General features: G+C 39.1%; 1 protein-coding gene across 3 annotated transcripts in view; it reads left to right on the forward strand.

Annotated features, from left to right (window-relative positions):
- hipk2 (homeodomain interacting protein kinase 2) overlaps positions 1-25,250 on the forward strand; it is a 188,903-nt gene that overhangs the window by 134,428 nt on the left and 29,225 nt on the right. For 2 of the 3 annotated variants that reach the window (XM_008110548.3, XM_003220899.4), the window contains exons 3-11: positions 4,536-4,659; positions 6,879-6,998; positions 8,252-8,338; positions 9,087-9,271; positions 10,296-10,458; positions 11,357-11,579; positions 16,560-16,681; positions 21,284-21,426; positions 24,800-24,979. In XM_008110548.3, the coding sequence (XP_008108755.1) occupies positions 4,536-4,659; positions 6,879-6,998; positions 8,252-8,338; positions 9,087-9,271; positions 10,296-10,458; positions 11,357-11,579; positions 16,560-16,681; positions 21,284-21,426; positions 24,800-24,979 (1,347 nt within the window). The remainder of the gene's footprint in view (positions 1-4,535; positions 4,660-6,878; positions 6,999-8,251; positions 8,339-9,086; positions 9,272-10,295; positions 10,459-11,356; positions 11,580-16,559; positions 16,682-21,283; positions 21,427-24,799; positions 24,980-25,250) is intronic. The other variant, XM_003220900.4, reaches the window with a different exon arrangement.

Genomic DNA, 25,250 nt, shown 5'->3' on the forward strand with positions numbered 1-25,250 from the left:
GGCTTAATTGGCTAAATTCTTAGCAATTATTCTAGCACTCCTGCGCGAGGCCGCTTCCAAACCTCTCTGTTGTTTACAAAACTCATGGCGAGAAAACACAGGAGATGTAGCCTCAGTGTTTGTTTGACATACTTCTGGAACATAACCCTCTTGCAGGTGCAAGGTTCCCAGATCTGGCTGGGAAGAATCTGTCTGGGAAGAATCCAGTTCTGACTGGGAAGGTAAAAAACCCAAGTTTTCTTCTTCATCAGGCATCACAATATCATGAGCAGGACTACAAGGCCCATGGGTCATCACAGAAGTGCAAAAAAGTACATTTAGTATCAGCTATGAAATCATGCTTTGCTTGCATCACTTGAAAAGAGTAAGATATAATTAACATACATCAAGATAGCAATGAGCAAAAAGGGACATTCCTATCACCATTACAACTTGCTGTTTGGAACACATTGCCATGGAAAGTGGCCAGTAATAGATGCAAATACACCTTGTTTCTACAAATATAGTTATGGGTTTTTCTTTTTTATCTAATAGCCTTATTGTGGAAAGAATGATACCACAGCATGTTGGGACCCAGAAAAAAAAATCTTTAGCAGTAGGGATGCCAATCTTTTCACTTCACCCATGAGAACAAAAATATGCAAACATTTTCTCCCTGGTGGTTGAAATCATGAGAACCTTGTCCATTGTGTGTGTGTGTTTCTGTGTTTGGCTTTTCAGTGCTTTCTATAAAGGAATTTTAGCTAGTGTAGAAAACACTGCAGAACCACAGGGGTTTTGGACAAAGTCCACATTACAAATGTTGGGGTGGGAAAATGCTGATATTTTCATTCTCACTAAGTCTCTCATGATGATTTTAAAATATTGTGATGGTATCATGTGCTGAGATACCCTTACTAATTGAGGATGAGAACATAGACAAATATTCTTTACATCTCTAGCTTGAACTAACTTTCATGATCAGTAGACTTTCATGTGTTTGTTGCTGAACTGAATTACTTGAGACCGTGGATGCATGAACAAATGTTTGAGCTTTTGTGTGAGAAAGATTTTTTATCGTGTCAGAAGCAAATTGAGAACATACGCAAGTCGCTTCTGGCGTGAGAGAATTGGCAGTCTACAGAGACATTGCTCAGGGGACACCCGGATGTGTTACCATCCTGCTGGGAGGCTTCTCTCATGTCCCCACAAGCTAGGGCTGACAGATGGGAGCTTACCCCGTCTCGCGGATTCGAACCCTGTGAGAAACTATTTTGAGGAATAAAGGATGACCATGTACATCTGCTGATAATAATTTGGTTTTAAGCAAAAAGGGGACTTGTATGTGCTGAGGTGGCAGAGACTGTTTTGATGTGGAGTTGGAGGAGGAGATAAAGAAGAATTTTCTACTGGGCCAAAACCCTTACCTCTCAGTAGAAAAGACTTAAAGGGCAAGCTGTTGAGGAAGTCCTACTCTCGGTCCCACCCCCATCTCAAGCACAGCTGGTGGGAACGAGAGAGGGAGCCTTCACGGTGGCTGCTCCTGACTTTGGAATGCCCTCCGCAAGGAGATCAAAACAGCCCTCTCCTTACTCACTTTTTTAAAGCAATTAAACACATTCTTATGCTCTCAAGCGTATAACAAGGAGGAGGAATACAGCTTGCAACACGGACAAATGGAACAGAAAGGAAACGGATTTGGCACTCTACTTTAGTTGACTTTTTATGGTTTAAATGATGTTTATTTAAGGATGATTATTTAATTTACTTGTTTTAATTCATAGTATAATGTATTATGATGTATTGTGCGCTTTTATATTTTTCTTGTTTTATACCGGCATTGAATGTTTGCCTTTATTATGTTGGGAGGTGTCTTGAGTCCCCCTGAGGAGATAGGGTGGGCTGCAAATAAATCATCATCATCACCATCATCATCAGAATATAAAATAGAAGTGTTTTGCAGTATGACCTTGCTATTCCAGGTGTGTGCTCCTTGCTCTGATCTGAATGACTGGAAATTATTGTGAGAGCACATAGGTCACACTGGAAAAGATTATGTGACTGCGAATATGTTCTTAGAGTTTAGTAAAACTTAACCATGTAGCAATCTTGAATCACAGTTTATGTGAAAGTGCAGGATAAGGGAGTTGGCATGGTGTCATATTTGAGTGTTGATCTATGAATCTGGAGACCAGGCTTCAATTCCTTGTTCAGGCATGGAAACCCATGGGTGACCTTGGATGAGTGACATACTCTCAGTCCCAGAAAAGCTTGTGATAGGTTTGCCTTATGGTCGCCATAAGCCAGAAAAAAACTTGAAGCAAACAACAACAACGAAAGTGGGATGATGATGGTGGAAAAATGATGATAATGATGATGATAATGGTGATGATGATAGAAAGCATCCAGGATTCAGAAAGAAACTTATCTTGGTACAAGAGTGGGTGATGTTGCCTAACACCATACTACCTTAATACACTGATCCAATTTTGATTTTAGAAGCTAAACAAATTAGACCTGGTTAGTCCCAGGATAGAAGATCATCAGGGAAAACTAGGGGTCTCTAGATATGACTACAAAATAATCCCAGGGAGCCACTCCAGTAAAGTTGACAATATTTAACTAAATTAACAAATTATCTGACTTCTCAACATTTCATGCTCCTGCTTGAAAATTAGAAGGTTCTCAAACTTTTTCTTTCCAAATATAGTAAGAGAAAGGTGTTCTGTTCCCGTAGTGCTAAGTAGCTATGCAACTCTTTCTTGGTCTATTTCTGTGTGTCTCTATAGTTAAGTAAATTTCTGCTTTGGCATGGCTTCACTTTAGGCTCAGTTATTCAGTCTCTTGCTAACATAACTGGCTTAGATTCCCATTCCCACCCCTCATGAAAGGCTATCATGTCCAGTGGGAATGTAGGAGAAGATCTTAACCATGGTTGTCCCACTAGCTGTGAAATTTCCTTCCTATGGAAGTCAAACTGGTTTCCTCCTTCTTTCCATCTGTTGGCAGGTGGAAACCCTTTAAAAATTATGTGATATTCTGTTGTTATTTAATCATGCCTTTTAATATAATGTCTTTAAGGATTTTAATTCTACAAATTATTTCATTCCATTTTAAATTAATGTTAATGCTTTTATCTTCAGGCTTTAGTTGTGTTTGTAAGCTGCCTCCAGTCCCTGTTCTGGGGAAAGAGTGGAATATAAATGGACATAGTAGCAATGATAACAAAAATAGGAAGCACCACAGTAACCAGTTCAGAAACTAGGTTTAAAATGCTCTGTGCTTTTTCTCAGAAAATGAAAGACTGTTCAATTTCCTCGGCATAGGTGCACTGATATGCCAGAAGAACAAGTTTAGCAGATCAGTGTTTTTGTTGCAATGGTGTTAGGCTCCAGCTTTGTCTGTGTGAGTATGTGTGGCCAAATAAACTGTCGGATGAGAAGATAACTTCGTAGTTGTGGGGCGGGCAGAGTCAGCTTCTTTACATTGAGAGAGATGGATCTCGCTGCAGTTTTTGCACACTCCCCCAGAAAGGGGCTGGCAAAAATGTGAATGATTCCCTTTGAAGCTAATGCTGTGTTGTGTTCTTGAAAGCTGCACTATTCCCTTCTGAGATCCAAACAGTGATCAAATGGAGAGTTACAGGATGTTCATATTGATTATTTGACATCAGAAGGATATGTTTTCCAGACAGTTCACAAAGAGTCTTGCTCCCTTCCATGAGGGTTGTGTGGTGTGTGTGGATGTGTATATACACATATGTATAAACACGCATCTATATATAGATATATTTAGATGTGTGTGTTTATACACACACATCTATATACAAACACATCTACATTGAGCTACCCAAACAGGCAAGCAGAGAGATCTGTACTTGGAAGTAAAAAATAAGCAATAGTTGGGATTTTAGGCAAGTGCTGGATTTGCAAGGAACTTTGTTCAAATGAATAGCCAAGAGGTTCGATTCTTGGGCTTTTTTTTCACAAGGTATGGTGATGAAATCTGGTAAGCTATCTTATGTTCAACAGTCTTTCGGGTTTTGAGGAGAAGTGGTCCGCACCAAAGACTGCTATGTTCAAAATATTGTAAGTTTAAGAACAAAAACAGAGATTGTTCTATAGTTGTGTGCTATAACTGTCTAGTGGCAGATGTGTATTTTGCAGGGATAGATGGCTATTGAAGTTCATGTCTCTCCCCCCCCCCCCCCAAAAAAAAAAAACCAACAACAATATTTTATTAACAACTTAACAGACAAACATGGGCAACAGACATTTTCTCCAGCGTGGAGATGCTCTGATAGAGAAAGCTGTATGTTTGTAATTCTGCTTGATCCCCAGAACATCTATCCCTTAAGAAGTTGATGGCAGTATTATTGGTATTGGTATAAAAATAAGCTGTTTTTAAAAACCCTTTCTTGCTTTCTTGTGGATAAAACTCCTTGAACTCCCTAGGTTTCATTTCTGAGTTTACAGGTACAGAATAGCATCATAAGTGATAAGCAGATGGTTGTTTTTTCAATGCTCAATATTTTCTGTCTTCTTTTTTTTCTACAGAGCCCCTGAAATCATCCTTGGTTTACCCTTTTGTGAAGCAATTGATATGTGGTCTCTGGGATGCGTCATTGCAGAACTTTTCTTGGGCTGGCCTTTATATCCAGGAGCTTCAGAGTATGATCAGGTTGGTATTGTTGCCAATTCTGTAATTTCAGCAAAAACCATAGCTGCCTTTCACCTATAGAAAAGCAGACAATGGAATTTTCAGTGAAAACAGAAAGCAGCTTTTGATCATTGTTCTCTGTGGGTATGGAAGGATATTGAATTGTGGCAAAAACACCAAATGTTGCTACACTGTCTTTTAACATCTATTTGGTTTATTCTTTGTCACTTTTTCATGGATAGGATGGTACACCAACTGTGTTTTAGACCAAGAGGAACTAAGATATTCTATCATTTTGATTGGCGGCTGCTGGCCTCCATGTTAATGAGTCATGAATCTTCTCCAGATTTAGGGTGGACCTTAAAACAGTGCAGCTCTAAGTGGTGGTCTGTGGATTGGCCCCAGCCCATGAGCCATTAGCTGCCAGTCTTTGTTGATTTTGTAGGAAAGAAAACAATTGTAGACATTGGACACCAATATGGTAATGGTTCGAAGCACTCCAGGAAATCTTTTTCTGCCACTCCCATCAGATAGATTTAAAAGTACCACTCTGAAGGACTTTATCCAAAATGCTAGCCCAATCCCAAATAGAGCTCAGCACCTTGGAAAACTCCTTTTAAATTGGACTAAATCCCAAAGCAGAATCACTGGCATGAGAGCTACCACCTGATACTGATCTTTTTTCCCTCTTTCTATGTTCTTCCTTGGCCTTTTTCCTTCTATTAATTGTTTTTATTTTTTAACATCCTTGCTGATATAAACATTCTTATCTCCTAAATCCTGAGATTTGGTTTTTTAATTATTCATCTGGTGTCTTTTAATAGAACCGTGACTTCAAGTGAGTTACCAAGAATCTCACACCTAAGAGGTAGAAGGTCCTCTAGTTGGAGGTCTAGACAAAGAATGAACAGAGCAGGTCTCCTTAGTCTATCTTCTATTTGTCCATAGCATGTATCAGTGCTGGCTTCATGGTTAAATAATTTTCAGACTGTGAGGTTTCTCTTCCCATCTGCCAGAGAGGATTGAGCCTAATGGAGGGGGAGGATCATAGTTGGAAGAGACCACATGGACCATCCAGTCAAACCCCCCTGCCATACAGGAAAAGCACAATGAAAGCACCCTGACAGATGGCCCTCCAGCCTCTGCTTAAAAGCCTCCAAGGAAGGAGCTTCCATCACACTCCAAGGTAGTGAGTTTCACTATTGAACAGCTCTCACAGTCAGGAAGTTCTTCCTAATGTTCAGGTGAAATCTCCTTTCCGGTAATTTGAACCTATTGCTTTGAGTCCTAGTTTCCAGGGCAGCATAAAACAAGCCAGCTCTCTCTTCCTTATGACAACCTTTCAAATATTTAAACATGGCTATCATGTCTTCTCTCAACCTTCACTTCTGTGGACTAAGCATGCTCAGCACTTTAAACTGCTCCTCATAGGGCATGGTTTCTTTTTTCAGGTTGAAAAGGGGTGACACTTCTCGCTACCTAAATTCAACACTCATAGTATTGTGAACCAGGCATGTTATTTTGGGACAGAAAGCAGAAATATTACTATAGCTGTAAATAAATAAATAAATAAATTACAGTGGATTGACAGGAAGGGTCTTTTTGTGAGATTTTTGGAATAGCTAGTAATACCTCTTTTCTTGCAAAAATTTCTAAAGCTAGCAGTAGTTATGAGTGATTTGTTGCCAAGGTATATAACTGGACTAGGGCTGGAATATAACCATCCCAAATTTCTGAATAAAAACTTATGCGCACAGAGATGCAATGTGAACTTCTGACTATCTTGCTCAAACAAGTCTTCTTGATATTAATGTTTGAGAATCAAAGCCAACATTGTAAAGAGCTCTTTTGGCAATAAAGTGCACCCTCAAGGCATACATGCCTTCTTCTTACACCTTTATTATTCTTCCTTTATCTTTACAGTCTGTGGATAACATGGTGCGTGTCCATAAGCTTCAAAGGCGGCAGGAGGAGTGTGATAGAGTTTAGCTGCAAAAGGAAATATAATTATGTAGCAGCTAGTTATTTCATTACTGAATACACAGTAAATATGATTAAATTATGATTAAAGTCTATAGTCATTTGCATTTTTTTACAAGCCCATAGTTTGAATTTAATATTCTATGCTCTTGCTCCATTTCCTTATTTTTTTATTTGAATGGTGTAAACATCTTCTCTCACTCCCGTAACACAGATTGCAACCAGACCAATGTGGATTTTTTTCACCTTTCCTTTTACAGATCCGATACATTTCACAGACACAGGGTTTGCCAGCTGAATATTTGTTGAGTGCCGGGACAAAGACAACAAGGTTTTTTAACAGGGATACAGACTCACCTTATCCATTGTGGAGGCTAAAGGTAAGAAGTGGTTTTCCTATATACTTTACTTCCACTGGATGTTTGTATTCACTAATATTGAAGTATTCTCAATAAATATATTAGAATCATGAGAATGGGTCGTTACACATTGTCTGTAAAGAAAAGTCAATGGATGGCTTAAATGAGTGGAATCGAGTGAATTGTTTGATGGGCAAGGACATCAAAACTCTTTCCATGCTTAAGATCAGAAGTAAATTCATAAGAAGGTATTCCAAAGTAAATCACATACAGATATCTCCTGATCTGCTTTTGAGTATAAATTTGGTAGCTAGTCAACTTATATTAAAAATATTCTTTGTCATGAGCATTCAGTGACATTCTTTTCATGAGAGGAATGAAACCACAAGTTGATACACAAAAGAGGATCTACATAAACATATAAAAGAACTTAACTGTAAGAGTTGTTCCATCATGGAACTGAATGACTGAAATGGTAGTGGGATCTCCTTCTTTAGAGGTCTTTAAATAATAGAGGCTGGATCTAAGATCCTAAAAATTCAATGAAAGACTGGTTGGATTTTTGTTAACTATGACAATTCTCTCATTGCTACCCAACATGAATAAAACCATGTGATGATGGAAGTCAATTCTTAGGTTGACCCACCTATCCAGTCATTGTATCCATCACACTGATGTGCCCATCAGGATTATGTCAACAAATTTTGATACAAACATTGAATAAATAACACAAGTCTCTTTTGGCTCCTAAAATAGGAATTGGAATAGGAATGTTATATCCTGAATGCTACATTTGCTTGTGTAGGATCGCAAGGCACAGCTGAGCATGGTCAAAGTCAAAAGCCACCATGGCAGAAGCCTCATTTCCTCTCCCTTTCTTTCATCCCGTCTTTCTCACTTTTGCTGTGAATAGCACACCTTTCTAAGGTGATTTATCAATGGGTAGAGCATGAGGAAAGAGGTCTCTGGCTAGATTTAAGCATTTCCATGACTCATATGTGCCTGTGTGCCATAGGAATCCCACTCATCCTTTGAGAATATGTGCTGCTTAATATTCTGTTTGGGTTTGATTAAAATTTAGTAGTACCTCAGAAAGATGCATCGATTTAGCATTAATGTACAATTTTTATCTGAGGAGGATAATATAAAGTTCATTTAGAATTGAGCCAGCAGAGATCTCTTGTTTACATTTTGTAGCATCCCTCTGAAATAGCAGTGGATGTTTTGTAGAGATCAACACGCAGATAATTGCCTTTTTTGTTTATTCTGAACAGACGCCAGATGATCATGAGACAGAAACAGGAATCAAGTCAAAAGAAGCAAGAAAGTATATTTTCAACTGTTTGGATGATATGGCCCAGGTAAGAAAGTTGCTGAGATATCAGATCCATCAGAAATTTCCAAGCAGAGAAACCCACCATTATTTCAGAAATGTAAAATGGCACACCTATCAGAATGTGGTCAACATGGGGAAAGTTGTTAATAAGGAAGGACACAGGGTAAGATAGGCTGAAGCAATTTGTTTTTACATAAGTCTTCAGGGAAGGGGAATGTTTCACACATAGACTTATCCCCACTCAGTTAATGAATTCAGTTTGAATTCAGTTTACAGAAACTGAAGTCAGATGAGGGCATGCGAGGAAGTTGAAGGGAGAGAGAAAAAATGGAACATTCAAAGCAGATATAAAAATGGTGTGAAATATCACTAATCACAATTGCCACATCAATACAGATTGTACCCACTAGTCCCAGTCTACCTTCAACCAGCCTTTGCAGAAGTCAGCTGAGTCCAAGTGAAGCTTATGTATGTTGAAGGGAGTCCTTGCTATCTTCAATCAGCAAGCAGAAATATCAGAAAGTCCTGTACCAGCTATCTGAGAAGGGGTGAGACTTTGGGAGGAAATGCAGAGGAGCTCTCCCAGGATTATCTGCAGACTGTATTGGGCACCTCTGGAAGCTCATGAATTTGAGATTTCCCTCTCTTGCTCTAGGGCCTGCCAAATGTACCAAGGATGTGTGTAGGGTAGGGCCAGTGAGTGGGATTTAGTATAATTTCTTTGTGTTCACATTTTCCAGAACAATTTATTACTAATGCAATTTCATTTCCAGGTGAATATGACCACAGACTTGGAAGGAAGTGATATGTTGGTGGAAAAGGCAGACCGGCGGGAGTTCATTGATCTGTTAAAGAAGATGTTGACAATAGACACAGATAAGAGGATAACACCGATTGAAACGCTGAACCATCCATTTGTCACCATGACACACCTACTTGATTTCCCTCATAGCACTCAGTATGTATTTGTTTTCCTCACTCTGTGTTTGGATTGGAGATCTTGGGAAAGAGAATAGAATGTGGGTTGTGTGGGTCTGAACTCATAAACTGTCAGAAATGTTTTTGGGGTGATTACAATTTCTCTTCCCTAAAGGTTTGAATTTTAGTCTATCTGAACAGGGTGCAGTCACCCCCATGGATCAGACCATACAGAATCCTTAGTAATAATTTTTCTCCTATGTTGCTTGTAAATGCTATATCAATTAATGTAATGACAAAATCAGTAGCTATAAAAAACAGCAACAAAATTATCACTACATGCTTATAGCTCATAAAGACAAAAATCACATAATTCAAAGTATTGCTGTAATTGGATCAAGACAATTCTGACTGGAGCACATGTGCATTAGAAAGTTCAAAAAGTAAATGTAGCATAGAATATTAGTCTTGTATATTGATGCAGTACATGTAAGATGGGATTACAGAAATGTTTTTGTGGTTATAAATAATTACAAGAATATTTTTATTTAAAAAAACTACATTTCTCCATGCATAGTAGAAAAACACCTCTATAACAGGTGCATTGCATGTTTCAGGAGTAGGGCATGTTTAAACTTATTGTGGTTCAGTTTCAAATTTCACTGATTTTCAAGATTTAAACTCAAAATAGCAGCAGCAATTAGAGACTCCCTAAGGCAAAAAAGCAACATCATGGTGTTTGTGTAACTGATGTGCAGATAATTTACCAATGTACTGCTTTGAACCTCAGGTGCTATTAAAACTACTGGTAGTTTTTTTTATACTAGTTCGGTTTCCTTAAAGAAACCTAGGAAATACCATTTGGCAAGGATGATAATATAAAAAGTCTGCTCTTCTCCTTCTCACTACCTTGAACAATTGTATAGTTCCCATTGTTTCCTGGGAAAAAAGTAATGCCTATTAAACCATTGTAAGTTCATGGTGTAAACAGGAAGTCACAAAGTTAACTTTTACCCATCAGGAAAGTTAGTAATTTTTGTATCTTACATTATCTTTGTAAACAGTGTCAAGTCCTGTTTCCAAAACATGGAGATTTGCAAGCGACGTGTGAACATGTATGACACAGTGAACCAGAGCAAAACACCATTCATTACTCATGTGGCCCCAAGTACATCAACCAACCTAACCATGACCTTCAATAACCAGCTCAATACAGTCCATAACCAGGTGAGAGAAACCAATTGTTGTATAACTTGAGGCAAGGAGTGGGTAAGCACATGCCTGATCAGCTATCATTTGCAAGGAACAGTTTCCTTAAAGTCTTTGTCTGTACTACCTGCTTCCCTGAACCTGACAGCTTGAGTAACTTTTTCAGTGGAAAGGGCTATATATATCCATTACTCATGGGACCATTTTGCATGGGATCCATCAATGTCAGAATTTCAGTTTTCAGTTTTTTTCAAAAACAAATACAAGCTCCTCTTGACTCCAAACAATCTATTTGGTTTTATCCCACAATCCCTAAAAGATACACAGGATTGTTTAAAAAATTACCTTCTTTAATCACATGGTAATCACGTGAAGACGTATTGGCCTGTAATTCAGCACAAGATTTGGTGTGTCTATTCTAGTTGGAACTAACAGGCTTGATCTTTTAGAAATAGACAAGACAATGTATATAGTTTTTTTCCCCTTTCTTGTTCTCTTTCCTTCACTCTTTCTCTCTCCGTTCCATAACAGAGAAAGACTCTGGGTTTACAGCGATTCATAGTTCTGACACAGTTTTAACTTTGAATGTTACAAGCTACCTTTTTGGGAGTGTTTGCATGTATGCGAGAAAGAACGAGTAACTTTAGTCAGTACAGTAAAAACAGTAAATGATGGCCTCATCCTTATTTACCCCTTCCTAGTTTCCTCCCTTGATTTATTCATACATTCCTTCCCTGGTGTTCTCTGCCCTTCTTTTTTCTGGTTGTCTTTAGTTTCCTCTTTTTTTAAAAAAAAAAAATCAGTTTGTTTTATTTTGATTATTTTTTTAAAGGAAAGCACAACCTAGCCTTTTCCAACATCACCATCTCCTTCATATTTTGTTTTTATTTTATTTTAAATCCCATCATTCCTTTAGGCCACCACCCTGGCTCCCACCTCCACCACCAGTGCCACTATTTCCTTAACCAATCCTGAGGTCTCCATACTAAACTACCAATCTGCACTCTACCAGCCCTCGGCAGCATCCATGGCCGCGGTGGCCCAGAGGAGCGTGCCCTTGCAGACAGGAACGGCGCAGATATGTGCTCGCCCTGACCCCTTCCAGCAAGCCCTCATCGTATGTCCTCCAGGCTTTCAAGGTAAGAGCCAAACTTTGTTCTCTCTTTGTTTTCTTTTCTTGCCTCCTTTGAAGTATACCTGGAAATGGTGTGGAAGAAACCTACCTCTCATCAAATAATCTGAGACTGAATTAGAGCAGAAGTGGGTAATTGTGGGCTTCCAGATGTTTTGCTTTGTAATTCTAAGCCACATTAGACAGTTTAGCTAGTGAAAAAGAATATTATAGGGGTTGCAATAAAAATATTTGGAGGACCACAATTGCACAACAGTGAACTCTTGGAATATCCAGTGATATTCCATTTTGCTTGGTAAGAGTTAGAGCAAGAACTACCATATTTCATCGCATAATAGTCTCACACCCTTTTTTGGGTCCCGGTTTCAGTGTTTTATGATTCCTCACATAATAGGCAACCTCCTTGCTGTAAACAGCCACCATTCCCTTCCACTCATTTGCCCATTCGTTCGTCCACCCATCTACCGACTGATCCACTCGCCCACTGCTTCACTCACTCATCCACTCAGACACCCACTCATTCATCCACTCAGACCCTCTCACCCATCTACCCATGCACTTCCTCACTCACATGCCCATCCATCCACTTGGCCACCAACTTCTGGGAATGCTGTTTCAAGCAGCATTCCTGAAAGGGGGTGACCAATCTGATGGATGGGCATGTGAATGAGTGAGTGCATGAGTGAGTAAATGGGTGGGAGGGTGGGCAAGTGAAGGAGTGAGCAGGTGGGTCAATGGGTGAATGGGTGGGTGAGCAAACGGGCAAGTGAGTGAAGTGATTGACAGGTAGGTCTTTGGGTGGATGGATGGGCACTCGCTTGAGTGATGTGCCCTTGCTAAATGGGGCTGGCAAATAGTTAAAATGTTTAACCATGTAAATAAATTCTGGACACGTGTATATTTTTTCAAGTTTAAGCAGATTAATAAAAAATTACTGTTTCAGTACAAAAAAGCCCCCCCCCCTTTTCCTCACATAATAGTCACATGCCCCTTTTTATTATAAAGGAGGGAAGAGTGACTATTATTCAGTGAAATATGGTATCCTCTCACAGATCTTGGCATAAGTCATTTTGATGTGGTGTTTGACTTGATCATTTATTATTTGCTACATTTCTGTCTACATTGTTTTCCATAGGGTTGGACAGGATGGCCCTTGTGGTCTCTTTCAACTCTATGATTCTATGTACTAATCTATTCTCTTCCAAACACATCTTCCCCCCTTCAGTGAAATCAAGGTGGTATTCATTACTCTCCTTCCTCTTCTTTATTCTCACAACAGTCCTGCTAGGTTGTGTAAAAGGGTAACTGTCCCAAGTTCAGTAGAAGGTAGAAACTGGATCTCACAAATTGCAACCCAACAATCTAACCACAAAGTGTTGTTGAAGGCTTTCATGGCTGGAATCACTGGGTTGCTGTGAGTTTTCCGGACTGTATGGCCACATTCCGGAAGCATTCTCTCCTGAAGTTTCACTCACATCTATGGCAGGCATCTCCAGAGGTTGTGAGGCCTGTTGGAAACTAGTGGGGTTTATATATCTGTGGAAAGTCCAGAGTGGGAGAAAGGGCCAGCTAACACCTCCCAACAAAGGATTTTCCCCAGGCTCCTTCAGTCAAGCTTTAAAGCTGCAAGGTTTTTCAATGCTAATGAAGGTGGCCAATTGCAACAGTCATACTTGCTTCAAACAGACAAGAGTTCTTTCTCCCACCCTGGACATTCCACAGATATATAAATCTCATTTGCCTAGTTTCCATCAGACCTCACAACCCATGAGGATACCTGCCACAGATGTTAGCAAAACTTCAGGAGAGAATGCTTCTAGAACATGGCCATACAGCCCAGAAAACTCACAGCAACCTAACCATAGTTCATTCAGCCACGCATATCTTTTGCCTATTTGATTGTTCACAGATTTGATTAATTGTTCCCTCTGGAGAGATGTTCTCTCAATTTAAAAAAAGGTTGGTTTTTTTTATTTGCAGTTTTTCTTCTTTTATGGGGGTCCTACCCCACTAAGACCACACAAAAGTGGCGTAGGGGTGCTTTCTCTTGCATGGTTAGATTACTGCACAGTGTCACCACTTCCAACTTTCAGTGGGATTTCATTCCCTAATGTTGTGAAATTAAGAGATAGGGGCAGTCTGTTTCTCCACATCCTGCTTGTAGCCTTTTCCGAAGCGCTGTGCTTGCCTTTGCACATCTGGGTTCAGTTGCCATCTGAAAACCCGGGCCACTGTCACCTGGCTCTTTCCCTCCCTCCTTCTCACTCATTTTTATCCAACGATATTAAAGTTCTTTGCAGATATTGATGTCTCAGTGCACTGCTGTGCAGCAGACGTTTTATCCTTTTTATGTGGGGTTAAAATAACATAAAAGAGCTCGAGGGTGAAATCCTGAAAAGTCCCCTGAGTCTTATTTACAAAAGCTACAAAAGGCATTTGACTATTTTGGGCAAATTTTTATCCTCAATGATTTCGTCAGCTCAAAAGGCACAAAGCGAGCAGGGCAGCCAAAAGGATGACAGACAGCTGGAGTCTTAATTTCTACCCAGGCTTTTAGCAACAGGCAGTGCTTCCTAAAGAGACTCGGTGTCTCTTTTTCAGCTGCTCTCTTAAGGCAACCTGTATTGGGAAAATATTGGAATGTGGCACGGTCTTAATTTCTTAATTCATTGGCTAGGTTTAGTTTCCACCCCACCCTTTCCCAACAGCTCAGGGGTGACAACAAGTGTTTGAAACAAAACAACATGGTTATGAAAATCAGCACATGTCCAAAATATGCTTTATAATAAACACAGCATTAAGAAATAAGTTGAGGCTTTAAAATGCATCATTAGAAAAAAGTCAGGATTGTAAGAAGAAGAAGAAGAAGAAGATGATACCCACCACAGATATATTAGAATATGATTTTCATTACTAATGAAAAGGAGAGATTTAATTTTTCTTTCCTCATTTGAAGGGATGTCATGCAGAAATTGAAGGAATCTGCTCCAGAGACTAAAATAAAAACCAGTGAATTTAAGTTACAAGAAAAAACATCCCATCTAAACGTTAGGAAGACAATAATATGTGTTTGCTTCGACTGGTGGTGAACCCTTTTTCTTAAATGGTTTTTAAAGGTCTTTGAACAGAGTTTAGATGGGTATCTCACACGAGTTCTTTAATTGTATATTCCTGTAGCAGAGGGTTAGACTGGATGGCCCTTGGGATCCCCCCAGTTCTGTGATTTTATGGTTCTTTGAAGCTCCCTGCATTATAGAGAGTAACTCAGCCATTCTTTCATTCAGAGCTACCTCACAGAGATATTGTCAGCTTGAACTGCCTCACAAAGTTGTTGTCAGAAGCAGGGAGATGAACCATTTATGCCACTTCGAGCTTATTGAAAGAAAGTTAGGACATAAATATAACAAAGAATGATGATAATAAAAAAATCTCAAAGAAATTATCAAAGAAGCACCCAAAATGCCATCACAAAGGGTGCCATTTTTGCATATAAACTTTCTCACCTACTTGAGTCTCCATAGTTTCAAAACAGACTGTCTCTGCTGGAAGGTTTGGGCTTAGCTTTAGGGCTTTTGTGCATTACCACCAAGGGAGCCATTACATTTTGAAGTCTCTAAACATAGTAAACAAAGACACAAATAAAATTGAGGTCTCCAGTTAAATTAAAATTAACTCATACCTTCTTAATTCCCAGCTGTTCAATGCCAACCCAAACAGGAAGATGCTTTCCTGCTTGAAAGTACACATGCATTGGCCTTGATGATGATGATGATGATGATGATGATGATGATGATAATAATAATCCAGCATATCTATCTTGTTTGCTGTGTCATACAACGTCGTTGTGTCAATAATAATAATAATAATAATAATAATATAAATACTTCATTTTTAAACCGCCCTCTCCCCAGAGGGATTTTGGGGTGGAGGAGGAGATTTTGTTAAAAATACTTCTGTGCATTTCTTTGCTCTTTGGAAGTGACATAGGCGTGATTTATTGTAATCTTCCCAACCTGTTGGTATACAACTCCAAATCCTAATTAATACAAAACATTTAAACTCAGTCAGAAATACTTCACACAATCTGGAGAAGTTTAAATGTATTTGTTTGGTATTAAAATAATGTCAAGGTTGGCACCAATCCATGTCCAACCTTGCTCAGAATTGGCTTAAGATACCTAGAATAGGATATCTAATCTGTGTTCTCATATTTTTAAAGCAAGGCTGAGGTATTTGGAAGGATGCAGAAGAGAACAGCAAGGTGAAAAAAGAATAATATGAAGAGGACATTGCAGAGACTTGATTGGATATATATTATCCTTAAGAAACTGGGATATTGTCAATTGCACCTGTCACAAACAATGAAGAATGCGTCGTGTCTAAATCACAGGTTTTCATTTAATATAATAGAAAGCTTACCAGTCTTATAAGTGTTTGGTCAGTGGAAAAAGCTGCCCAGGAAAACTTTGTGCCCTTCCACACAACCATATAACCCAGAATATCAAGGCAGAAAATCCCACAATATTTGCTTTGAACTGCGTTATCTGAGTCCACACTGCAATATATTTCAGTTCAAAGCAGATAATGTGGGATTTTATTCAGCAGTGTGGATGGGGCCTATGTCATCTCAACCACTGCAGATGCATAGAAAGCACTTGGACTAAGTTTGGGTAGCATGATAAGCAAAAGGTATTCTGCCAAATTCCTCTTGCTTGCAAGATTTATTGACTTATTCCTTTGGTCTGTTGGGGGAAATGAAAATGAGTTTCTGCCAAGTTCCTGTGTCACAATATCCAAGTTCCGTAGTTTGTTTTAGTCTTAACGAGAGTGATAAACCAGCATGCACAAGCATGTTGAATTGTAGCTAAGATGCCCAAATATATGTCTGTCTCATATAATGCAAATATTGTCACAGCTGTGCTTAGAGTGTCTCTTCCTTGAAAGTTTAGTTGGTGAATTATTCTTTACTTTGTGTGTTTCTTGCCAGGACTGCAAACATCTCCTTCAAAGCATGCTGGCTATTCTGTCCGAATGGAGAATGCTGTCCCAATAGTCACTCAGGCCCCGGGGGCTCAGCCCCTTCAAATTCAGCCAGGACTTCTAGCACAGGTAAATATTTATTATAGAAGATCGATTTGGGCCAGTTATTGACTTTAATGTGATGATCTGAATGCAGAATCCAATGTGAGGTTGGTCCATATCTGTAGATGCTGATGTGTATTCTGAGGATAAAGTGCTGCATGATATTCCTCTCTATTTTACATGATGCTTTGCTCATTTGGGAAAAGCTGTGCTGACCAGCAGAACTTGTAGTCCAGCTCAGTATAAGAAAGGATTGCATAATGTTTATCTTTCTTGAGGCATTCCATTATATTCTGATGGGGAATAAATTCAGTAAATAAATGAATAAATAAAATATGCCTCTGCTTTCTTAGGAATTTTGATCCTCCCGTTAAATGATCCACCATTTCAGCCTGCAGTGCCTAAGAGTGAATGCAGTCTGCATGTGCCAGAGCATTCCAGTGTTCCCAGGCATCAGCAGACTCCCAAATCCTGCCAAAACTTTGCTTTTACTGGATAGCATTCCAGTGCGTGCGAGTTCAGTGGCTTTCCTTTTGCCAGCTGCCAGCCCAGCTTATCTCGGAAAGACAGTGTAGAACAGAACTTGAAGCTTGCGTGATCTTCTTTTCATTAGCTAAGTGCTCCCTCCTATTCCCATCAAGAGGCTTTGTTGAGAAATCGCCTCTTTGGCATGAATAAAGTCCACCTCTCTGAAAGCCTGCCATCTTTTCCCCAAATGGTGCAGTTTTGGGGTGGTTAGAAGAAAGAAAATACTATCCTTGCTTCAAAATAGAAAGACAAGAAAGGAGAGGAGAAGGGGTTTTTCTCTCTTCCCAAACGCAGAAAAAGAAAGGTAGATTTGCAAACATAAATATGTAAAATATCTGTGCAAGAGTACAATGTGAGATGAATCGAAGAGCCAGGCCACGAGAATATGTGATCATGCACAGTTTCAAAACTGAGACCCAAAAACGTATTATAGACCTCACAATTGGCGCTAATACAGTTGGCAATTTGAGTAGACAGACTAAAAACACAGGGCTAATCCAAATGCTTCTAGGTTAAAGCAGTCATGGAGACAGTTCATGTCACAATTATATCGCTTAAATTAGGGTTTTTGTTTGTTAATGGCCTGCAAGACCATAAGAACTAACATCCTGCATTCAAGATATTTTTGTAAAAAGCCATTTCCCTGCAGCTGTAATAATAATAATAATAAATAAATAAACCTTTTGAATGATGATCAAAATTAACTAAGAGTATTATGGGACCCTGAAGATGTGACATATTTATTGTGACACATACTTTCATGGACTAAATGGGAGCGATAGATCTTTCCCATCAGAAAAAGCTGCTAAGAGGGAAGTTGTACCTGATGATTTCTCTTTTGGGGAGGATGGGGTTCTCCTGTGCAGCTTTTAAATATGAACTGCCTCTGGCAGAAGGAAAGAAAATAGCCACCCTGTTTTAGTTTCATGATGCAGTGAAATATTTATATTCAGTGGAGGCTGATGGGTTGAAGTTGGTATATCATCTTCAGAGATGTTGATTGCAGGAAATGTGATATGAAAGTTGGATGAATCTGCTACGTGCAACTCTTACAGCAGGTGGTAAAACCCTAGCCTTCGTACTCAACCTTCAGACTGTGTTTTCACTCACATGAGACAAGTATATCAGTTTGCTTGTCTACATGGACAAGTGTGAAAATGCTCTAGTTCTGCTTTTTGCAAACACAGCAATAGCTTCTTTAAAAGGTATTGCTTGGTTTGATCTTTTTATGGAGGGTAAAAACCTGCTTTTGCATAGATCAACTTAAGATTCTGTTTTCTCAGTGTATATGTGCATATATCTGTGTGTGTGTTTGTAAAAGTGTGTGCGTTTATTCACAAAACTTAGGTTTTGAAATAAAAGTGAAAATCCAGATCAGCTACTTTTCAGCAGAGCTATTTTTACCATTAGTTAAACTAAAGTAGCAGATTGTGTATGTATTCAAAAGGTACCAAGTCATTGTTTGTTTAATTGGTTTTTACTCTATTTTTGCATCCAGGTAGGCAGAGGTATAGGGAGATATTAGTGTTTTTTCAACGTATCCCGGAGAGATTTAGGTACATTGAGTTGTGCTGGGGATAAATGGAGAGATGTTATGCATTGCTCTGCTTTAGACTGCAAAAAGTGCCTGAGGCCAGCACTGTTTCTGAGACAGAAGGCAAGGAGGAAAAACAAAATATGGAGTTTGGGAATATGGAATAAAGTGAAACACTCCCTAGTAAATTTGTGCACACATTTGTGGAGACTGTACAGCTTCATCTACAAGTAAGTCCTGCTAACCTCAGAGGAAACTGACCGAATCAGTCTACAAGATCCTCTAAAAGCCTGAGCGAAGGGAAGGCAACCACAGCAAGTCCAGGGCCCAATTTCTTCCCTCCACAGGACTTCTGAGGGTGCATGGAGTGATAAAAATGCCACCTAAAAAATCCTAAAACAAAAGTGACCAGAAGTGCTGTTCTAATTTGAAAATCTTGCCTTTTTAAATGTTAGTCAATGTGGAAAGACCACTGGCTTTTTCTTTTTGCTTTTTTCCTATTTTGTTGTTGCTGAAGCTGACATTATGGTCCAATGAGCCTTGTGAGGTCAAGGGCTAGAAAAACAGATATACTTTACCCATATTTGAAGTATAGGATAAAGGGGTCCATGGGTTATTTAAGGACAGAAAACATCAGTTGTCCTACCATGAACTTTCACCATGAGAAGGGCCAGTGCCCCAATTATGCCCTCAATTATTACCAATTTGAAATGTTAACTTTTAAAAGATTTTTTTTCCTTTTAGAGCATAGTTTGTTACTATTCCTTATTTTTTTTAAAATTACACTTAGATGTTCTCAAGTCTGCCTTGAATTGCTCCCCTAAAGTAACAGCACATAATTATCATATCAGTTCTTAGGTTTTTGGAAAAAGGTTATTCCACCCTCTTACTCCACAAAGTGGCATACTATAGTAACATCATTGCTTTTCACTAAAAGTCCTGGTCCTACCAGTTACTATTGTATGCCTAAATCCTAGCACAAATAGTTCTTCTTTGGATGCAAGAAACAGATTATGCTTGGAATGAGCATTCCTTGCATTTGATTACAAAATGAGAGGTTCTTCCATATTGAACTTAGTAGTTTTCCAGTGCAGAGTCCTCACAGCCCCAGGTATTAATCTGCCACCCTTGGATTCTAGAGGCAAGAAAATATTTTAACACATGCATTTCTTAAATCTGTACTTGGAAGAGATTAAGTTGCCCTGTCGTGTCACGCAGGGGGAATCCGAATGTGACCTACTTGCAAAATAGTATATGACTCCAAAATTGAGTTATTTGCGCAAGATGACACTTGCACATGTCTTAGGTGACAGCATGTGCCGCATGACGCTAACACAGCAGCGTGACTGCTCAGCTTGCAGAATATGGACACAAAAGCTTTGGCACTGCCTAGTGTTGGTATAGAAAATAACCAAGAGAAGAGAGGATTAAAGATATGCCCACTGGTCTGATGAGATCTTAATATGGCCACGTATTTAGATATCTCCTCTGATGATGTAAGCCCTGTACTCTTTTACAAAGTCCCACTATTTTTTCTCTCAAAAGAATGATAGTTCATACGTAACTTCTCTTCTTATCTATAATGCTCAGGCTTAAGAGTTGAATCTTAGTCATATTTGCTTAGGACAAGTCCCATGGAGTCCAATGGGCCTTGCAACCTGTTTTCATGCATACTTACTTAGGACTCAGTTCACATTGAACCTAATAGGACTTAGGGGCTAAATCTCTGTACACCTTTAGTATAAATATATACAAGCATAGGTATGCTGGATCCCACAGGTATGCAACCATTGTGTGGTGGGCACCATGAACTTGAGATCCCCATTATATAATGGTTGGTTAGCTAATAGATTACTAAACCAAAATGGGCCAGAGAGCTTAGCTGGCAGGAAGTCCTGAGCTAAGCAAAATTTATGAATGAGTGAGCATTAGGGTTGTCAGTTTGTACCAGTCAAGGCCCTGAGATTGCAGGCCTGAAACTGGAGACCTAGTGATGGCAGTAAGGTCGCATGGAGCAGGCCTTGGTATATCATTATGTGTGATAGATTAAGCATCATGCCATTCCATTCCTTTTTAAAAACACCAAACAAAGGAAAATGTACACATACACACACTACTATAAGCATGGGCTTTTAATTTAATGGGACGTTAGATCTCTCTGGAAGAGAATTCCAAGTACTTTACAGAACTACACATTCCAGGATTTCAGAGAATGGAGCCATGGCAGCAAAAGTGGTATCAAAGTGCTACAATTTTGTAGTGTAAAGGAGACCTTAATTAGGCTTTTAATACAAACATTCTGGTCTTTATAGCTGCCTTTGAAATGTTCTTGGCTTATGCTTAAGCTAACTTTCAACCTGGTTGCTTTTGTCTTTAGTTTATAGCACTTTGCTCTTTATTCCTTTGCCCATAACTGAACGAGCTATTGCCTTGTTTTTGTATTAATTACTTTGGATCTTTCTGTTAACCCTGTGCTGTTTCTAAAGAAGCCAGGCCTGTTACAAGTTGGCAGAAGATTTCCATGATTGTTACACTGAAAACAAATTGTATTCTGTTCTGATCCACAGCAAGCTTGGCCTAGCGGTGCTCAGCAAATCCTGCTCCCGCCAGCTTGGCAGCAACTGACTGGGGTAGCTGCCCACACCTCGGTCCAGCATGCGGCTGTCATCCCAGAAACTATGGCAGGAACCCAGCCCCTGGCAGATTGGAGGTAAATATGAGAGGAATCTGGTTTCTGTCTGTGAGAGACCAACTTGGTGAGAAAACCTCAGTGACCCAGGGCAGTTTTTGCGAGCTTTGGGAACAACTTCCTCATTCTACCATGACTCTGTGACTTGATTACATAGCTCTTGAGTTTTGTTTTGTATTGTTTACATTGAATATCTGGAATTCGGAATTTTTCTTCATCCGGGTAGCAAATTGCACTACTGGCTCAGCATATATCGCCTTGTATGAAGGAACTACTTTGTCAAATAAGACGATCCTGGAGCCACATCCCAGCTGATAGAAAGACTTCACTGTATATCCTACAGTTGTTCAGACCTCACTTGTGGGAATCCTTGGCAAAATGCAGTTGTGCCATCAACTTGCCTGGGCAGGATTAGCAAACAAAAAGCCACCCCGTTCTAATCAACATAGATTATGCCAGCATTGAAGTGGTATGTCTAATTTATGCTGCCATAACAGTCCTATGAAATAACTCAATGGAAAGAATTCTACAATAAGGACTGTAAAAGAAACATTAAAGAAAGCTATTCTCTTTCTTTTTCTTTCTCTTAAGATATAACCAAGATTTCAAAAATGATCAGAAGCCTGTTTCCTTGTTGAAACAGAAATTGGACGCTCGAGCAATTAAGAAGGGATACTCAAGGGGTATCTAATTGGCTGTTCACTACAAATGCCCCAACAAAAAAGTATAAAATGGAGAAGAGAGAGAGATGGAAAAATAGACAATATAGCTAAAACTCTGGTCCGGCCCCTGTCTTAACTATAATGAATTTTTTTAAAAATAAAAAAAAGAAGAAGAGAAAAATATTCTACAATTACAGATTCAACTAACCCTGCTGATGAGATTGCTACATTGTTATATTACTTTTATTGCTCAAACTGTCCATAAATGGTTTCCAAACTGTTAGAAAGTCTTCCACTGACTTATCATTAAGAACCCACATTAATTTGGCAATTAAACTTTTAATTAAAGTTGTTGGAGGCATTAAAGGAAAGATATTAGTAGAATATCCACAGGGAAAGATATTAATAGAATAAAATAGTGTGGGCTGAGAAATATTGGATGGTTTGTGGGGCAGCTTCCCACTCAAACCTTCTAGAAACCACACATCTCATCACTTGCGTTACATTTGGTGGCACAACAGCAGCATTTAGAAAGAAAAGCTCCTTCTTTTCCACTTTAAACCAAAGCATAGAGGAGGCATACACAGTTTCAGGATTGCAATTCTGACTCCCCATCCACCATGTTTTAAACTGCAATTATGCTTACTTTGTGGCTTTGTTGACAGTTCACAATAACAGAAAAAGAGATATCTTTAGGGTGTGCAACTTACTGACCACTGGCTACCCCTTTAATACAATGAAATTATAAGTAATTGTGGGGAATCTCTATTTTAATGTCACTTCTAGCTAGAGAGCAACAGCTTAGAAGCACTTACATGAGCCAACATAATTCAAGTAAACTATTCCTAAACTGATTAGTATCATGAAATTATTTACAGCACTGCATGGGCCTGTGATGAATATATAAATGTATGTGTGGTGTCCTAACCTGATACACAGAAAGCCAAAAGTTGTATATGTGGCACTAGTTGCACAAATCTAGTTTGCCATAAACTGTGGAAATCATTTATAAATACTTTTTTGTTTGTTTGTTTTACAAAAATGTTATTTTTGTAAAATTCACATTGTAGGTTCTATCTCTGTTTTTAATAAATTAGCAACCCAAAGGACTTTCAAGGAAAATGAAATAAAATGAAATGAAACTTTATTTATAGCCCACCCTATCTCCCTAAAGGGACTCGGAGCAGCTTACAACAAAATATACACAATGGCAAACATTCAGTGCTAACAGTAATATATAAACAAATCAAAAGCAACTCAGTAAAATTATAAAAACAACTTAAGTAAACACAACATAACACAGTCCACATAGTTACAAACATATTAAGTCCTTAAAATCTCATTAAAATCTCCAAAATTCAACTAAAATTGTTGGTGGGGAAGTGGTGAACAGCAGAAAGCAACTCACAGCAACCCATTATCATTCTGTTTACTTCCCCTGTTAAATGTTCTTGAAATGCTGCATTGGAAGACGAGACATGAAAGTCTCGTCTTCACATATCCCTGAATGCATGGAGAAACCTTCTGCAGGTTTCATTTTGGATCACTAACCACTTTTCTATTCTTGAAAATGGAGAAGAAAGTAATGCTTATTTATTGCCTTCTGATACAGATGTGCATAATGGGACCTGACTCTTTGGCCCCTTCCACACAACTGTATACAATTCACATTGAACTGGAATATATGGCAGTGTGGACTCAGATAATCCAGTTCAAATCAGATATTTTGGGTTATCTGTCTCAATATTCTGGGTTATATGGCTTTGTGGAAAGGCCTTTTATTGTGGTGTGATGGGATTTTGGTGGTCTTCTGTTTTCCTCCTTTGGAAGATGTCCCATGTTGCTGTCTTTATTAACCCCTACATCACTCTGCCTCTGCCAAAAAAGTTCTGACTCCTAATATGAATGAGTAACAAAGAAATCAAATTGCCATGTAGTTTAAAAAATAAAGTATCAGGCATTTGAGCAGATCCTACTTGGGCAAAAGATAGCATTGGAAAAGATAGTAGATCTGAGCTTCTGTAAAAGATTTGGGAAGCCTTTGGTCTTCCAGATGCTGGAATCTCCATCTGTTGTAGCCAGGTGTAGTCTTCTGACATCTGGCCCACTTCTTTTGTAGAGTGTCTCTGGAAAGATAAATTTGCAGGATCCCACTCAGACTTGGATCACACCTTTATCCACCACAACATTGAAAGGCACCACAACATTGAAAGGCAACTCTCAAAAGTGTCAGTTTCTATGGACCAATTGTTATGGTGGATGCTCAAAATTGATATCAAAAACATCTGGAAAACCAGAGATTGTGAATCACTCTGCTAGACTTTGAATGCCAACAACATCTTGCTATTGCTTCTGACCTCCTTGAGAATTCTGTTTCTAGTACAAGTCATTTTTCCAATATTTAATTCTCACATTTGTCTCCGAGCACCTTCTAACTCACTGAAGGAAAACACTAGAGAGAGTTGGGGGCGAAGGAAGAAAGACACGCTTAACTAAAAAGCCTGGTGTCAATGCCAATAGTGCCTGTTTTATATATATATATATATATGTGTGTGTGTGTGTGTGTGTGTGTGTGTGTATGTATGCTGCCTTTCTTTCTGTGGCCAGATTAAGTGACTTAACAAAAATGCTAAACAAGGTCCAGCCAAAATCCTCACATACCATCTTCTAGGCATAGGGGATCATTTGTCATTGGTGTATATCTGAATATTTCTGATTTTCTCTTTTTCCAGAAATACGCATGCTCATGGCAGCCATTATAATCCCATCATGCAACAGCCTGCACTTTTAGCAAGTCACGTCACCCTTCCAGCAGCTCAGCCCTTAAATGTTGGTGTAGCTCACGTTATGAGGCAACAGCCAACCAGCACCACCTCCTCGAGGAAGAGCAAACAGCACCAGTCATCAGCAAGGTATGCACTGGAGGCAGGGGAGGAAGGAGGCAAGAAAGGTATCTGTCATTGTCCACAGTGCCCTTTGCACTAAGGGGTGTGACTGACTCCACTGAATTCCTTGGTTTCCTTTTGCTATAAGCAGAGGTAGGACATCCCAGGAAATACAATTACAGGTACAGTCACCTCCTCACATCTGTTGGTTAGGGACTCAGAATTCCCACAAAAGTGGGAAAACCTGAAATTTAAAAAGCACATTTTTTAACCTAGGACGAAACTTTGTTAGGAATCT

The sequence above is a fragment of the Anolis carolinensis genome, chromosome 5 (genome assembly GCF_035594765.1).
Source record: "Anolis carolinensis isolate JA03-04 chromosome 5, rAnoCar3.1.pri, whole genome shotgun sequence".
NCBI classification, from domain to species: Eukaryota; Metazoa; Chordata; class Lepidosauria; order Squamata; family Dactyloidae; genus Anolis; species Anolis carolinensis.